At 39.1% G+C, this 18,451-nt stretch overlaps 1 protein-coding gene across 2 annotated transcripts in view; it reads left to right on the forward strand.

The window, feature by feature from the left end:
• Aspm (abnormal spindle microtubule assembly) overlaps positions 1 to 18,451 on the forward strand; it is a 39,901-nt gene that overhangs the window by 1,540 nt on the left and 19,910 nt on the right. For both annotated transcript variants that reach the window (XM_017312957.2, NM_009791.4), the window contains exons 2-15: positions 1,013 to 1,156; positions 1,310 to 2,717; positions 5,699 to 5,803; positions 6,045 to 6,191; positions 7,329 to 7,574; positions 8,509 to 8,576; positions 12,191 to 12,332; positions 12,891 to 13,021; positions 13,609 to 13,784; positions 14,711 to 14,856; positions 14,945 to 15,030; positions 15,844 to 16,065; positions 17,811 to 18,018; positions 18,111 to 18,253. In XM_017312957.2, the coding sequence (XP_017168446.1) occupies positions 1,013 to 1,156; positions 1,310 to 2,717; positions 5,699 to 5,803; positions 6,045 to 6,191; positions 7,329 to 7,574; positions 8,509 to 8,576; positions 12,191 to 12,332; positions 12,891 to 13,021; positions 13,609 to 13,784; positions 14,711 to 14,856; positions 14,945 to 15,030; positions 15,844 to 16,065; positions 17,811 to 18,018; positions 18,111 to 18,253 (3,372 nt within the window). The remainder of the gene's footprint in view (positions 1 to 1,012; positions 1,157 to 1,309; positions 2,718 to 5,698; positions 5,804 to 6,044; positions 6,192 to 7,328; positions 7,575 to 8,508; positions 8,577 to 12,190; positions 12,333 to 12,890; positions 13,022 to 13,608; positions 13,785 to 14,710; positions 14,857 to 14,944; positions 15,031 to 15,843; positions 16,066 to 17,810; positions 18,019 to 18,110; positions 18,254 to 18,451) is intronic.

Below are 18,451 nucleotides of genomic sequence, written 5' to 3' on the forward strand. Positions count from 1 at the left end.
TGCAAAATATGTTTGAGTATCTAAAGATGATATACTTTAACATTTCCCTGTTTTGAGACAGGAGGAGTACATTGATGAAACTTTTCTAATTGCTTCTTTTCAGCCATTTTAATATGCATTTGTTTTTCTTATGTTTGGACTCAGTGGAACTACATTTCTATTGTGATAATGAAAAAAAAAACTATTTTGTTTAAATATCCAGTCCAAACCCTTACATGTGATGTGTAGGCAACCTTTGTATTTTACTCTTTTTTTTTTTTTTTCCTTTTGCTATTCTTGTAGTCTTAAGAGGTGTTTCATTCTGACTGGATTACTTTTCAATGAGTAGAATCTCTAAAGCTGTGGAAACAGTTAGCTGAGGGAGCCTGCACACACCGCCTACTAACTAGTAAGGATCGTCCTCAGGGAAAGGTTGGTTGGTTGCATCATCGGGAATCCCAACACTTAAGAAACCATTGCCCTTCCCTTTGATGAACAACTGCCTGGATTTCTGTCTATAGATATCTTTTAAAGGATAAATCCTGGCTTGTAGAGGGGAAAGTCTGTTCTTAGTGTTAATCAGCTGGCCTAAAAAGCTAGGATTTCTACTTTTCCAGAAGAGCGTATCCTTTTCACCTAAACATGTTTCATTCCAGCACACATGACGTCTTAGTCTTAACCTTGTCAAAGCACACACTTCACCACTGAGCTAGGTCCCGAGCCCCAGCCATTACATTTTACAATCCACTCATTTAAAATGACTTGTAGATTATCAGTTCTTTTGCTATTGTGCAATTAGATTTTATTACATTTATATTTTTTTGTTGTTATTGTGAACTTTTATTGCTAGTGGCTCTATTTTCTTATAATGTAGGAAAACTGAATAGGAAAAATAATTGACTATTAGGGTGTGTTAACAGTTATCAATCTGCTCTAAGTTATGTATAGTGCATTTGGCTATTATTAATTATATTGTCATAATAACTTCTGATATTTATTATCATTATTCTGATAATAATTGTTCTAATTACAGCCTAAAGAAAAACTTACCATTTCCGTTACCTGGACGCCACTGCGAGAAGGGGGAGTGAGGGAGATTGTCACATTTCTTGTAAATGATTTCCTGAAGCACCAGGCTATATTACTAGGAAATGCAGAAGAGCCTAAGAAGAAAAAGGTAATGTTTTAATCATTGTGATTTTCTGGAAGGAAATGTTTGTCACGTAGAAACATTTAGTTGGGGGACATATATCACATCACTTATTTAAAACTCGTTAAGAACAGCTTACAACTTCTTTAGTATATTTCTTTTTCTTTTTTTTTTTTACAGAGAAGTCTTTGGAATACCAGTAAGAAGATTCCAGCCTCTTCAAAACATACAAAAAGGACTTCCAAAAACCAACATTTTAATGAATCATTTACTATTTCACAAAAAGACAGAATTAGGAGCCCACTGCAGCCTTGTGAAAATCTGGCTATGAGTGAATGCTCTTCCCCAACAGAAAACAAAGTCCCCACCCCATCCATTAGTCCTATTAGAGAATGCCAGAGTGAAACTTGCTTGCCACTGTTTTTACGCGAGTCCACTGCCTATTCATCTCTTCATGAATCTGAAAATACACAAAATTTAAAAGTACAAGATGCCAGCATTTCACAAACTTTTGATTTTAATGAGGAAGTCGCAAATGAAACTTTTATTAATCCCATTAGTGTCTGTCACCAGAGTGAAGGGGATAGGAAACTCACGCTTGCCCCAAACTGTTCTTCACCTTTGAATAGTACACAGACCCAAATACACTTTCTAAGTCCAGATTCTTTTGTAAACAACAGGTATACGTCTGATAATGACCTGAAATCAATGAAAAATGTTTTATCAGACACATTTAGGAAAGATCCCGCAGAGTCTGTATGTCTGGAATCCCAAACTGTCCATGAAGTTTGCCAAACAATCTTAAGCCCAGATTCTTTTTTAAATGATAATTATGGACTTAAAAAAGGGCTAAACTTCAAGTCCGTCAATCCCGTTTTGTCGCCAACACAATTTGTAAAGGATAGCATGGGACACGTAGGTCAGCAAACGGGTAAGTCAAATGAAGCTTCTCAGGATTGGAGAATAAATGAAGGGTTGGCGTATACCCCCGAGTGTCAGCATGCACAGACTCCCAGCAGCAGATCTGAAAAACAAAACCCTGTAGAAGTGAAGCCACATACGTATGATTTTACAAAGCAAAAGCCCAAGATTTCTGAGTTTCAGGATGCTTTTTGTCACCAGAGTAAACAACCGCACAAGAGACGCCCAATTCTTTCTGCCACTGTTACGAAAAGGAAACCCACCAATGCCAGAGAAAAGCTACCTGAGATTAACAAGCCAGACGCAAAAAGATGTCTCGAAGGTCTAGTAGGTGAACGTGGAAAAGAAGTGGGTAGCCTGAGAGAGAAAGGTTTTCATTCTTCTCTTCCCGTTGTGGAGCCAGGAGTGAGTAAAGCTCTGAGCTACAGGGATGAAGTAACGCCTGCAACTGTTGTCGTTGCTCGGAAAAGAAAGAGCCACGGAACAGTGGGAGATGCAAATGGAAAAGTAGCAGCTGAAGAATGGATGGACATGTGTGAAGTCAAACGAATCCATTTTTCTCCTCTGGAATCTACACCCTCAACTGTTGCAAGAACCACAAAGAAAGAAGGGCATACCTCAAAGCGGATAAGCAGCCTGGAGCGGTCAGGCCTGAAGAAGAAAATGGGTAAGTTGTCCATAACATTTTTAGTTGACGTTGAAGAATGTATTTTATCTTTTCCTGTAGTGAGTTCTCTGATTTAGTACATCTGCTGTTGATGGCCTTGTAGCAGTTTGTTGAGGGAAATACAGGACACTTGTGATATAGTGTGGGGAGTAATTACTAATTCTACACCAGTTTAAATTTGATATTTTTGTTCATGAGTTTTCTGCTAAATTATAACTTCAAAAATATTGCATCCAACGGGGCGTGGTGGCGCATGCCTTTAATCCTAGCACTTGGGAGGCAGAGACAGGTGAATTTCTGAGTTCAAGGCCAGCCTGGTCTACAGAGTGAGTTCCAGGACAGCCAGGGCTATACAGAGAAACCCTGTCTCCAAAAACAAAACAAAACAAAACAAAAAACCAAACCAAACCAAAAAAAAATATATATATATATATTGTATCCAAATGACCTTGGACCTCCTGGTGGGATATTATTATATCTGCTTTTTATTTCTTTATTCTTCTTCCATTTCCAAATTATTTTTTCTCTTCAACGACCAAGTGAAAAAAAACCAAGAGCAGCTTGAAACTCATCTTTCAGACCATTCACTCCTATCTCTCTCAAAAGAAACACTCTTTTCTCTCTCAGAGAGTCTCGCCAATAACTAACCTGAAGAATTAAAAGTATTTGCAGAACCTGGCCTTTTAGTTGCAGCATCCATAGGCTCTGCTCTCCTCAAAGCATCTTAAGTGCAAGTTACCATCCGTCGTCTCTGGATCAGCCCTTCTTGCTGAGCCAAGCTCCACCGTTGTTGTAACACCCACCGTTCCTTAATTAGTAGTTTTCATACCTCGGCTTGCAGTGTCTGTTCCTTTCCGCATGTAGCTTGAATTTCTTAATTCTTCACAATCAGTACACTTTCCTGCCTGCCTTCCTTCCTCCTGCTACCCAGACAGATTCCAGCTAACCAGCCAAGCAGCCAACCAGCTCTCCTTTGTCTAGGCTAATCTCACTTGTCTACTCTATGCCTGAACATTACCTTTATGTAATGACTTCATGACTTCTAACTAGTCCTTATTCATCTTTTGCCTGAATTTTTCGGACTGCAAAAATTAGCCTTCCATTTTGTTTTAAGTCAGTTATACTACCCCTTTCTTTGCTCCTTCCACTGTGTCAGATTACAATAGGGAATATTTACTGAGCACTTGTGTCTGTGGTCTATAAGAATATTTTTCAAATTCTTTTTATAACCTTATCATATGTTCTGAATGCCAACTATGCACATGTATCCTGTGTATAATTTTCAGGATGGACTCCTAATATGTAGACCTATAGTCAATGTTATGTTTCTACGTGACTACCCAACAGTGTCTTTCACTTGCTTTATACAAAGCCAAATCCTTCCTATCTAGTCACTGAATGATGCTGTTAAATATCTCATTGCCTGGGACAAGCACCTTGGAATTGTCCTTAATCATGGGAATCTTCTCCCATCCTTTTTATGTAAATTCCAAACCAGGTCTGATTCTAAATATTTATACTTGAAAATGTTATGAGAAGGAAACTCATTAGCCTTTGGGATCACCAAAAGACGAGTTTTTAGTACTTAAAATGAGAGCATGAATGTCCAAGAAGCCAATCAACACAAATGTTAGTAAGAGACATCACATAAGAAGATTACACTATCATGATTGCTCTCTTGCAGAATCAAAGACCATCAGGCTGGGTAACCAGAGAGATCTCACTGTGAACATCATTTAGGTTTCCTGCATAGGGACTGACAGTACCATTTGTTAGTAATTGTATTGGCACATCAAAACTTTGAGACCAATATGTCATTCTAGTCCATTTTTAAAATTTAAATCAGTTGCACATGCCTGTTAGTGATATCTCACTACCTCACTGTTTTGTATAGATACACTCGAAACAAATAAATTCTTTGATTTTAAGAAAATGTCCATTTTGACCTTCTACTAAATAGACAATAAATGATTAAGAGAGTTGATGAATTCGTGAATAAATACACAAATGACCATGAGTTCCCTTGCTCAGATCTACTGTTTACTTGAAGCAGAAACCTAGGAAGACCTCTGCTAGATTCAGAGAGAACTATATACATTAGACTTGATTTCTGAGCATGTATAGCTTTGACTACAAAATTGTTCTATGTTCCAGTATATTAATTATATAAATTGTGGATAAGTATGATACTCAGATTTATTATGCTAGTTGTATGAGTAGAATTGTGAATTTAATGTTTCATAGTTCCTGACATAGTATATTTAAATTTTAGTTGCCACTGCTATTAATATTGTAGAACCCTGCTCTTTTTGCGGCTCCTCCCGGGGAACCGTAGCTTCATCTCTGTTGCTGTTCTGTGAGTAGGTTATATTCCTTACGTGAATCTTGGTGAGTTCCTCTTTAGAAGGCCTTTCTAAAGCCCTCTGATACTGCTGAAGGCTGACAATGGCCAAATGACTGAGAACATGCCTGTCAGGTCTGCATTTCCCTGCATGTAGCACAGTCTGGAAATGTGCACACACTAAGTTGTGGTTAGTTACATTAGGAGGGGGCGCTTTTGGAGTTCATTAAGTGGTTTGTGGTCTGTAACTTGGAAGATGTCGTTCCTTAATTTAATGAGTATGGGTGTTTTGCCTGACTGTGAATGATGTGTGTGCCTAGTGCTACAAAAGCGAGAGAGGGCGGTAGATTCCCTTAGGCTGGTGTTAACAGGTTGTTGTGAGCCACCTTGTGGGATCTGAGAATCCAACCTAGGTCCTCTGGAAGAGCAGCAAGAGCTCTTACCCACGCATTATCTCTCTAGCCCAGGTGTTGGTTGGTTTGTTTACTGAAGTTTATAACATTAGCACCTAGAATATATTGTTATTAAGTATCTCTTAAATGAATATGATAATAAGGAGCCCAAGTTGAAATCTGAAATTTGTTACCAATTTGGAAACATTTTATTTCTTAATGCTACTATGTTTTCTATTTTACTTTAGATTCATCAATATTAAAAACACCTCTTTCTAAGACAAAGAAAAAGAGAAGATCCATTGTTGCTGTAGCACAGTCTCATTTGACCTTTATAAAGCCATTAAAAGCAGGCAAGTATTCATTGTATTTATCAGACTGGAAAAGGCTCTGAGAGGGAAATAATGCATTTAGCTTTTGTTCTGACTGCGTGTCAGACTTGAGAAGTTCTCAGCTCTCTTCAGCACAGAGTGACAGCAAACATTGTTCAGTGGCTTACAGATGATTTTGCTAGTACAAAAGTCCTCTTGATCTATTTTCAAAAATGATTTAAAGGGAAATTTCTTATGCATTAATTAATTATATTATTCTTAGCTATTCCTAGACACCCAATGCCGTTTGCTGCAAAGAACATGTTCTATGACGAACGCTGGAAGGAAAAGCAGGAACAGGGCTTCACTTGGTGGCTAAATTATATATTAACACCTGATGACTTCACTGTAAAAACCAATGTTTCTAAAGGTAAACGGTTTTGAATTACACATAACTGTGTTTTGTTGTACTTAGTGATGGCTACCAGCTCATTGTCTTAATAAAGAGGTGTGTAGGAAAGTTATGTGATAATGAGGAACCTGGGTGCCCATTTGGGAGAATTTCAAAATATCCTAAGGTTTATTTTCCAGAAGAAATGGGAGTGGACAGGGTAGAAAGAGTTGGAGGAACCTCTTCTTGAGAAGGAAACTCGATTGTTGCCCTGGCATAGAAATCATAGAGTTAGCTCTAGGCTGAGACTGTAACATGTTAAACTACTATAGGCTTCTTTGTAAAGAGGTGACTTCCTCACTGTGCTTCTTTGTATTTCTCAGAGAGCATTATATGGAATTTCTTCATTAAAGGAGTCTCTATTGTATGATTTATGCCATTATGCTTTTTTCCCTTTTTTTTTCCTTAAGATAAAATATATTTTACAAAAATCCCAGATATAGGTGGGGAGACAGCTCAGTTGACAAAGCACTTGCCTTGAAGACTTAAGTTCCCAGAAGCCTCCTGGAAGCAGCCAGGGGCATTGCTGGGGCCGTGGAGAGGGCCAGATCCCTGGGGCTCACTTGTCCACCTTAGCCTAAGTAGTCAGTTCCAGGCCAGTGGGAGATCATCTCAAAAACAAGAAAGCAGAGTGCACGCCAGGAGTGACGGACGCCCAAGCTTGTCTTCTTGCTTCCATCATATGCACACACACATGTGCACATGCACACACACACACACACACACACACACACATTGCACACACATGTATAGGTAGGCACGCACACAGAATTCAAATTAAGTCATAATTCAACTGAATCGTAGTCCTTATAAGCTTAGCTTTTATTCAGAAAGATCAGAAAGAGAAACTTGTTGGGAGGCCATCTGACTAGTCTGCATTGGAAGTGCTCAGGTTTACAAGTGCTCATGTTTGAAGTTATGAGTGAGGATGACAAGAAAAGCTTACCTTGTTAGGCAAGGTGCAGATAGAGCTTGGCCAAAGGCACTTAGTGAATAGAGGGCTTGGAGGGGCATAACGAAGAGTCCCTTTTAGCATCTCACCCTGCATTCAGTTGCTGGGTTTGGTTAGGTGTGGAGATGATGTGAAATCTGAAGCATTGTCCTGTTTTTCTCTAGTGAACGCTGCCAGCCTTGTTTTGGGAGCGGAAAGCCAACATAAAATAAGTGTCCCGAAAGCACCTACTAAAGAGGAAGTGTCTCTCAGAGCTTATACAGCCAGCTGCAGGCTGAATAGATTACGCCGTACAGCTTGCTCCTTGTTTACTTCTGAAAAAATGGTTAAAGCTATTAAAAAGGTTGAAATCGAAATTGAAGTTGGGCGGCTACTTGTTCGAAAAGACCGACACCTCTGGAAAGATATTGGTAAGATTATAGAAATCTTTAAAATACTGTAAAGAGAATGTGTTCCTTTTTCATCAGTTTTATTCATGGATAATTGACAAAAATTGTACATGTTGATAATTGGATAGAGTCACCCCTCGAGCAGTGAATGATGTCACAATCTAGCTAAGTAACATCCACAGTTACCTTAGTGTATATGTTTGTGTGTGTGTGTGTGTGTGTGTGTGTGTGTGTGTGTGTGTGTGTGTGTGTAAAGGGCATATAAGATCCATTTTCAGCTCTGCAGTATAATGATGTTAGTAAATATAGTCACCATTGTATACAGCAGCTGTCCAAAGCCTACTCACCCTGCATGACTAAAGCTCTCTGCTTTTTAGCCAACATCTTCCTGGCCCAGTCAGCCACCATTCTCTGCTTCTGTGGGCATGATAATTTGAGAAGACATGTGCAGGACAGGTTGTACAGAATTGGACTCTTTGCCTGACTTATTTTACTTAATGACCTTCAGGGTCACCCATGCCATTAGAAAATGGCAAGATTTACCTTTCTTTCGAATAGATTAATATTCTGTGTGTGTATCTGTCTGTCTGTGCATCAATGTGTCTATGTCTGTACATGGATTCATCTGTTATAGGGACTAAGATTGGTTGCCTGTGCTGGCTGTCAGGAATATTGATGTCACAAAACATGTAATTACCTCATTAAGATGCTGGCTTCAGTTCCTTCCTGTACATCCATCCCCATTTGATGCTGCATTCTTTGGCTGGCTAAAATCTCACAGATAAAATTGTGGGTCATATGTTCAGGAAATATAACTCACTTTTTCTGTTTTGCACTGTAGAGGTTTATTTATTTATTTATTATACTTGGTATTTATTAATATTCTCTGTTGAGGTGTATTTACTATCTCTGTTTAGTGATCCATGCTTAATTTTTTTTTAAACCTATGTTTCAGGACAACGCCAAAAAGTCCTGAATTGGCTCTTGTCATATAATCCTCTGTGGCTTCGAATTGGTCTGGAGGTAAGTGTCCAGGTTTCATACTATTTCATTGTTTTAAAGACTTGTTTTTATTATCCTAATTATGTGTGTGTGTGTGTGTGTGTGTGTGTGTGTGTGTGTGTGTGTGTGTGTATGTGTGTGTATTGGGGGTCTGTGCACATGAATGTAGGTGCCCAGAGGCTAGATGTGCTCAATTTCCCTGGAGCTCGAATTACAGGCTGTTGTAGTCTCCTGGTGTAGGTTCTGGGAATTGAACCTGGGTCCTCAGGAGGAGCACTAAGTGTTCTTGACCACTGAGCCATCTCCCCAGCCCCAGCACTTCATTTTAAAAATGACATAGTTTCAGTAGAATACATTCTTTCATAAAATGTGGTTTTTATTTAGAATAGTTAATTTATTTGATTGACTTGATTCATCTTCCTACGTAGAATATCAGATCAGTTAGTAAATATTTAACTGGATGAATAGATCATATTCTTATAAGTTATTAGCATTTTGTTTCAAAGTAATTTGCTTATGAATTATTTTATTTGAATTTTTGGTCCACATTATTATTACGATGAGGATGATGATGATGAAGATCTTACCCTTTATTGAATGAAAATAGATTCTTTTCTCATACAGTATATCCAGGCTACAGATTTCCCTTCCTCTGATCTTCCCATTTCTGCCTCTTCTCTCCTCCCATTTGAATTCACTCACTTTCTGTCAATCATTAGAAAAGAAGAGGCTTCTAGCACATAACGTCAAAACAAAATAAAATATAATAAGATAAAACAAAACCATCACATCGATGTTGGACAAGGTAAACCAACAGGGCAAAGAGCCCAAGATCAGGCACAAGGGTCAGAGCCCCACTGGCTCACACACTCAGGAGTCCCATGAGAGTCCTGAACTGAAATCTATAGTGTATACACAGAGGACCTGATATAGACCTGTGTAGGCCCTGTGCTTGCTGCTTCAGTCTCCGTGAGTTCACATGGGCTTTGCTCGGTTGCTTTAGAGGGCCTTGTTCTCCTGGTGACAACCGCGTGGCAACCTACAGAGTGGAAAAAGATTTTCACTGACTCCACACTGATATTAGACTAATACACAAAATACATCGTAAACTCAAGAAGCTAAACATCAGCAAGCCAGATAATCCATTTAAGAATGGGGTAGAGATCTAAACAAAGAACTCTCAATAGAGGGAACTCAGACAGCTGAGAAACACTTACTGTTCAGTGCCCTTAGGCATCAGGGAAAGGCAAATGGAAAACGACTCTGAGATGCCGTCTATGCCTGTCTTGAGTGGCTAAGATCTTTAACACAGGTGACAGCTCGTGCTGGTGAGGATGCGGAGCGAAGGGCACCCTGCTCCACTGCTGGGGGAGTACAAACTTGTACAGCCACTGTGGAGATCTGGTGCTTCCTCAGAGAGGTGGGCATCAGTCTCACTCACGATCTACCTGTACCACTTTTCTTTTCAGAACATTTTGGCTGAAAGACAATTTTCATACCACGTTGAACACGTTTGCCCCCCACCCCCACCCCCAGCCCCACCCCCACCCCCACCCCCAGCCCCGGTTCTTCCCAGATTCCTCTCACCTTCCTACCCACCCAACTTTATGTGTCTTCACTCACATAAAACAAATAAACAAAACAACAACAAAAACCCCAAGAAACACACACTCCAAAAATACAAAGGAAAATAAGCAAAAGGCCAGTGAGACAACCAATGCCTAAACAGAGCAAAGTGAAACAAACTGCCCTCTGAAAAGCTTTGCCGTTTTTATGTCTGTGTGTGTTGGCCAACTGCTCCTGAGCACGGGCCTGCGGAGAGCCCAGCACACCCAGTGAGACTCCACTTCGTGCTTATCAATCGCCCCCAGCTTCCTTGTTAAAGAGGACAGTCCACGGCCTCTTCTCCCTCAGTGCTGGGACTCTTTCTGGCTTGGACTTGTGTGCGTGCGCCAGTGTTCGGGTTCTTATGTGCGGCATCCTGTTGTGTCTGGAAGACTGTTTCCCTGGAGTCATCTGTTCCTGGCTCTCACGGTCTTTCTGCCTCTTTTTCTGCATAGCTCCTGAACTCTGATGGAAGGATTTAATGGAGACAGCCCATTTAGGACTGAATGCCCAGAGTCTCACTCTGCATTTTGCTCAGTTGTGGGTCTCTGCTGGCCACTATAAGTTATTGGCATATTGTTACAGAGGAACTTACTGTGTGTTCTTTTTATTTTGTACATAATTTGTTGCTATATTTAATGACAGGTACAGTCATTTTTGAATTTTTTATTTTTATTCCATCAAAATTAGGTCAGGGTAAGCTTTGAATTTATATTAGTATGTTAGCAAAGTACTTTCATAGGTGTTCACATGGAATACTTCTTATAGTAATGCCATATGGATTGATGTATTATATTTACATAAATATACCAATTTATGTATAAATACCTAAAGTTCAAATAGACTGATAGTCAGGTATAGTGGCTCCTGCTTGCATTCTCTGATCTATTGTGTGGTGCTATGTTAATGTTTTTATATATTAAATTACTATATAGATTTTATATTAGATCAACATATAATACATATTGTATATATTTGTTATATATATAATACATGCATATTATCTAGTTAATCTTTAACATTTATTTCTTCAAGCATTTATCATTTCTTTATGCTGAAACTTGTAAAATTCTTTCTGGATTTTGAGTAGAATTTCAATATTGTTACTTTTAACCACTGTTACCCCACTTTGCCACGGCATCCCAGAAGTGCTCACTCCAACCTAACCCCTTTGGAAACCTCTGCTTAGGTGTAGTTTGTGTCCATGTTAAGCATGTAGAAGCATCCATGTTAAGTTACTCGGAACATGTCCAAGCACTGCTGGGGACAGGAGAGACGACGTAAACGCAGCAGTGAGCAGGGATGCCTAATCCTTTCACTGGGAAAGCAGGTGTCAGGAACTGAACCCTAAAACACGTTTTCTTATTCCAGACCTGAGGATTTTGCAAAGGACATAATGTTTGAGGGTACTATAAAAGCTTCAAGAGCCAAACATAAGAACGTAAAGATAAATGTCCCTATTTTTGACAGTGATAACATTATTACTTGTCTGCTTTCATCTTTCTCTTTTTCCATATAGGTTTACAGAATACAGTTTATAGTTTTAGCTTTCTTGTAAATGTCTTGAGAAACATCAATAAGCATGTAAATGTTAAACTAATTTCACATTTATAGTTGCTTACGGACATACCTATAATTCTCAGTTATTTTTTCCAATTTGTTTATAGATAGCCTTTCACATTAACTATTATAAAAGTTTGATTATTTTAGTGACATGCTGCTTAAGACAGTGATTAAATTTGAACAATGAGCCTATTCGTGGTTGGTCTTTAACTGAGCAAGAAAGATTAAAATGTAAATGAGGTTTCTCAGAAGCTGAGTAAGTTTGTCTGTCTACATTTAGAAGTATATCATGCACACTAAACATGCATGCAGGTTGTGTGCACAGTTGAAGGATGTTCTATAGCAGCCAGGTCACTCCTGTGCTGTTTTATATTTCTTAAAAGACAGCAGCTTGCTCTCCGCAACAGCTTCCTCTTCCACTTAGGGTTAGTGTAACCCTGACCTTGCCTTTGTCTTCTCTTTTGCAGACAGTTTTTGGAGAACTGATCCCTCTGGCAGACAACAGTGACGTCACGGGATTGGCGATGTTCATTCTGAATCGCTTACTTTGGAATCCTGACATAGCAGCTGAATATAGACACCCCACTGTTCCTCTCCTGTTTCGGGATGGTGAGCATCCCGGCGCACTGCAATACTCTAATACAGCTTGTCATCGTCCCTGGTGGTTTGAAGTTTTCTTTCTCAAATCCATTTCAATAGGCCTCTGCTTTTGACTAGCTTTTTTTCTCCTATCCTTCCTTGCCCTCTCCTCCATCGCAGTCTCTTCCTGTGATCTCCACCCACTGCCTCACCCCAGTAGGCTCTGAGTCCGATGGGGACTGTGTTTGTTTTGCTGCTAACTACGCAGAACCTAGGATAATGCTTGCCTATCACAGTAGGTGTTCATCAAATACTCTGTTGAATGAGACCAGACAGATTTCATTGCTGCCACTGTGTTGTCCCTTCCATGCATTGGACACGTCATTAAATGGCACTCGTCCTGTAGAATACTTACTAGACTCATACTCATAAGTTACTAAGGAAAAGTACGCAATGACTTTAGGAGTACTCGCTACCAGCTTTGTTAACTTATGGTTACCCTTGTTAGTTTCATAGATAAACTAATTGGGTTTTTTTTGTGTGTGTGTTTGTTTGTTTGTTTTTGTTTTGTTTTGTTTGTACTTTAAGGTCATGAAGCAGCCTTGTCTAAGTTCACATTGAAAAAATTGCTGTTGTTGATCTGTTTCCTTGATCATGCTAAAATTTCCAGACTTATTGATCATGATCCTTGTCTCTTCTGTAAAGATGCTGAATTCAAGGTACCAGTTTTATTTTATGTCTTATATTTTCCTTTCCAAACTTTTTCTTGCGTTGGTGGCATGTTTTCTACCGTAAAAAGCATTTGTCGTCCAGTGAAGACATTGTGAAGAGGAACGGGAATGAGAGTTTGCGTAGTGACATTTTTCTTTATTCCCCCCCCCCCCCCCCACACACACACACATACATAGGACTCAATTTATCCATGAGTCATCTTCTTAGAATGTTCTTGTAGACCTCAGACCCCCTGATTTAAAATGCCTGATTTTAGTTGAATGACAGTTTCCCATTAATTTTTACTCTTATTTTTGACTTGAGAATGAACTAGGTTATGCTAATATAGAATTAATTTGGGGGAGAAATTTTTTCCCTATTTTAAGTTATCTGTTACCAAACTAGCTTCTGTATTTAATTGTGAACAATTTTTACAAGGTCTTAAATTGGAAATAGGAGTTTGCATTTGCCTTGGTTATAGGCAGTCTCTTTATAGTCCGTATATTATTTCTACAGCTACAGGATTGCTTAAAGGATTTGTTGTTATCAGAAATAAAATATGTAACACTGAAACGCACTTGCTCTTTGTCCATAGGCTAGCAAAGAGCTTCTTCTAGCCTTTTCACGGGATTTCCTCAGTGGTGAAGGTGACCTTTCTCGTCACCTTAGCTTCTTGGGGTTACCTGTGAGCCACGTTCAGACACCACTTGATGAATTTGATTTTGCTGTTACAAATCTTGCAGTGGACTTGCAGTGTGGGGTTCGCCTTGTGTAAGTATAAGCTGAAGATTTACTTAATGGGACTGACTAAAAAAATTTTTTAAACATGTTTTCATGGATTAATACTTAATTTTTTGAATAATGCAACAAATTTATAGCTTAAAAAATGTCTAGTTTTCTCTTTGACAAAGATGATGTATGAGTTATGCCACACAATTTTGTGTTCACTGCTGTTACAGGAATGGGGTCTGTGGGTGGGAACACCCAATGTCTCAGGATAGGGTAACAAAGAGCATAAACACTGATACCTGAAAACACTGTGCCATCAGTGGCTTCCTCTGACTTGTGTATCACAGAATGGGAGTAACAGATGCTACTAGGAGTTGGATTTCTGGTTCTGCTGTGTCTGGTTTAGGTAGAGCCTCAGATGTCATCCTAGAGATCTGCTCTGGCTTGGAAACTGACAACATTGTTTCGGCTTTCACCCTCAGTCAGTACTGTTAGATACGTGGCTAGGTTTACTTAACTCCTCTAAGTCTTAGTGCCTTCAGTAAAAAAATAGAAAATCAGGAACAGCTCGTGCCTAATTATGAGACTTGCTGATGTAAGAGAAACAGGTACTTGCTTGTTGTGTAGAATATGCCATATCTTAATTCCTGCCCGACGTTTCCCCCTGTGCGCCTTCCTCCTCATCCCCTGTGTTACTGTAGAGAGCTCTGTTAAACTGTTCATATTTGCACGTGCCTTGTGTTTTTCTTTCTTATATATGTGTAGACCTCAAACTTCCAGACTTACAATGAGAAACAATTCTACTTGCTAACTGAAGCAACGCAACACTTGGATAGTTTCTGGGAGACCTTTTGTCCTTAATGTGTTTAGAGTGAGGTGACTTTTGTGGGCAGTATCTTTATTTAAATGAACTTTTTCTTACACAAGTTTCATTGTGGAAGTCTTATGGACAATTTCTTTGCTGTTAGGCGAACTGTGGAGCTTCTCACACAGAACTGGAATCTGTCCGACAAACTCAGGATCCCTGCAATAAGTCGAGTTCAAAAGATGCACAATGTTGATCTCGTCCTTCAGGTTCTCAAGTCTCGGGGAGTTCCACTGACTGACGAGCATGGTAAACGAGCGTCAGAATAAAGCTTCGTGTCCTTGCTGAAGCTTGATGTGTGCACGTACCGTCCTAACGGACTGCCTTTCACTTGTAGGGAGCGCTATCTCGTCTAAGGATGTTGTGGACAGGCACAGAGAGAAAACCCTTGGGTTGCTTTGGAAAATAGCACTGGCTTTCCAGGTATTGTGTGCTTACCTTTTTTTTTTTTTTAATCAGTTTTGAATGCTGAATATTAAAGTCACTTTAAATAAAAACTAGCAATAGTCAGTTGTACTTTCTAAGCTTTAGTCTATCCTACGAACTGTGATAACTGCCTTTGTTTTACAATTAAATCTTTTTTATCCTATCGGCAAAGTAAAATCCTCATAAAGAACGGAAGGTGAAGTTTCTATCTTAGAAGAAATAGTGCTAAAAGTACACCCCAGGCTTATGTAGACCCAAATTTCATATTTTTAACTGGAAAACATTTCTTATCATTTATGTGTGAATACTATTTGTCATTAAAAAATATAATTTTTCTGCTAAAATATACATTTTAGGTAGCTTTTTTTGGATTGAAAAAAATCTGCGTGATTGTGGTGTGTGTGTGTGTTTGAAAAGGCAAGAAGGCAGCGATGGGTATTTTTTTCTCCGTTGCTGTCCACTTCATTCTTTGAGATAAAGTCATTTATTGAAGCTATGGCTCACTGGTTTGGCTAGATTGGCTGGCCAGGAAGTCCCCAGGATCCACCTGTCTCTGTCTCCCTAGATAATTTGATGCCACACCTGGTTTGTCCACGAGTGCTGGTGATCTGTGCTCGGGTGTTCTTGACTGTGTAGGAGGCCCTTGACCGCCTGAGCCGGCCCACTCCCCATTTTGCTAACATTTCTGATTAGGCTATCCCCCTTCTTCTTTAGTTTCTTTTTGTAGAGACAGTTATTTTAAATTTTGTGGGTTAAAAATGAAACATGGAAAACGTACAAAAATGTATTTAACTTTTCTGTATTTTTCAGGTGGATATTTCCCTTAATTTAGATCAATTAAAAGAAGAAATTGATTTTCTAAAGCACACACACAGTATAAAGAGAGCTATGTCTGCACTAACATGCCCTTCACAAGCTATTACTAATAAGCAAAGAGACAAAAGGATTAGTGGGAACTTTGAACGCTATGGTGACAGTGTGCAGTTGTTGATGGATTGGGTAAATGCAGTTTGTGCCTTCTATAATAAAAAGGTTAGTCTTCTTCCTTTTGTTTTTAATATATTTTAAACCTTTGCTAAAATATAACAATATATAAAATCTTGTTATGTATTTTTTAATATCTAATACTTATAATGCTTTCACACACAGACAGACACTATGCACATTCATTATTAGCAGATTATTTATCAATAATTATTATCACCTTGTAGTCTGTAGAACCCGTTATATAGACAATCAGCAATTGAGCAGTGCACAATAATATTTTATCACTGAGAAAGATTAAAAATTTTGAGAAAAGACAAATATTATATGTCCTCTCTCCTATACTAAATGTATATTTAAATACACATAACAATATATTTACTTATATACATCCATATATTTACATATATTCACACACATTTGACATGAAATCAGAAGGGTGCTGTGAAGAGGGAGGAATAAAGATAGAGAGAAGGAGTGACTGAATAGGCTACAATGATATATATATGTGTGTGTGTGTGTGTGTGTGTGTGTGTAAAACATTTGTCCACATGTAATTTGTCCAAATTAAAGAAAAATTTTAAATGCTGATGCTACATAAAATTGGGGTGTGGAAATCCTAATCTTTCTCTATTGTAATATTCAAAGAAACATCATTTAGAAAGGAGTAACAGAGCTTGACTGTGTCTTTATGATAGTTTGTTAGGGTGATACTTTCTCTATGATATGAACTTTTAAGTACAAATACTTTACAAATGTTCCCACGTGCATATAAACTCCTTGATAAGGAATATTAAAGGTCAATAGTACACATTGCATGTTACTAGGAACATCATAAGTTGTTACACCTCAAAGACATCGACACTAGAAACATTGTTAGCTGTAATGGTGGCCTTCTGTGTTTTAATCAAATCCTAAAGGGTCAGAGATGTGACTGGTTATTACCTGTGAATTCAGTAAGTGGCTGAAATTCATTTCTTTCAGAGTTCGATCATCGTAGCCTGTCTGCTTGCTCACTGCAGGTGTTGAGGCCCGTCCTCCGCTGAGGCTGATTGATGACACTGCCTTCTTTCTGTCATGTTCATGGTGTATGCGCTTACTGTGTTTTCTGCTTTTCTTTGATTTCCTTGTTTAAGATCCTCAACTGTAGCGCTGAACCGCCCAGTAGCATTCCTAAGGAAGGCCATCTTGTTTCAGGTTAATGACTTGTTAAGTGAGCTTCATTTTGGCATCTGTCCTGGTGCTGTTGGCCGTGAGATTAATGTCACTGCATCCTGAAAACACATAAGCCAATTCCTTTATGACTGATGGGAATTTTGGAGCTTCACCTGATTTTTCCATTAAGAGACTGGTTCATTTTTTTTTCCAAATTTGATATTTATGAGTATTGGCGATTGACTGTAATTCTTACAGTTTTCCAAAGACTGCCAGACACATTACTGTGGGCTAGGTGACGCGACATACAGTTTTACTCTCTCAAAGTTGTAGAAGCCAGATTTCTAAAAACAAGGAGTTGCCAGTCCATAGTCTCACTGAAGGCCGTTCTCCCCTGCCCCACTTTTAGGTTCTATTTGGTTTTGGCTTGAAGCAGCTTTAGTTCAGTTTCTGCCTTTGTCATCATGTAGTGTTCTGTGTGTCTACCTGTCTGTTTTTGTTCTTCAACTAAAGTCAGATTCTCAGGTTCTGGGAAGGGTAACGCTGTTTTGAGAGATGCTGTCCAACAAAGGATAGTAATACTGTAATCAAACCTGACTTTTTAACTAACTGATTGCTTCTCTGATGTTTGTGCTCAGGTGGAGAATTTTACAGTGTCTTTCTCAGATGGCCGCATACTATGCTATTTGATCCACCATTACCACCCGTGCTATGTGCCTTTCGATGCTATATGCCAGCGCACCAGTCAGTCCGTGGCCTGCGCACAGACTGGTTCAGTGGTATTGAATTCTTCATCGGAATCTGAAGGAGGTTGTCTGGATCTGTCTCTTGAAGCGCTTGATCACGGTTAGTCCCTTTAGTCTGTTTAAGTCTTCAGCTTCTTTGCCATGTTTGATTTTTGGCTACAGTCATCTCTTTATCTCTTGTGTATGTAATAGAAAGTACTCCAGAAATGTACAAAGAGCTTCTAGAAAACGAGAAGAAAAATTTCCATTTGGTGCGATCTGCAGCTAGGGATCTGGGAGGAATACCTGCTATGATTCATCATTCAGACATGTCAAATACAATTCCAGACGAAAAGGTTAGTGAACGACTTCGTCATAATAGCTCTTTGTTTGGCTTTTGAGACAGGGTTTGTCTGTGTAGTCTTGGCTGTCCTGGAATTTGCTCTCTGTTGATCAGTTTGGCCTCAAACTCAGAGATTAGCCTGCCTCTGCCTTCTGAAGGCTGGGATTAAAGGTGTGAGCCACCACACGTGGCTGCAGTGTCCTTCATGCAG

This window comes from Mus musculus, chromosome 1, assembly GCF_000001635.26.
Source record: "Mus musculus strain C57BL/6J chromosome 1, GRCm38.p6 C57BL/6J".
NCBI lineage: Eukaryota > Metazoa > Chordata > Mammalia > Rodentia > Muridae > Mus > Mus musculus.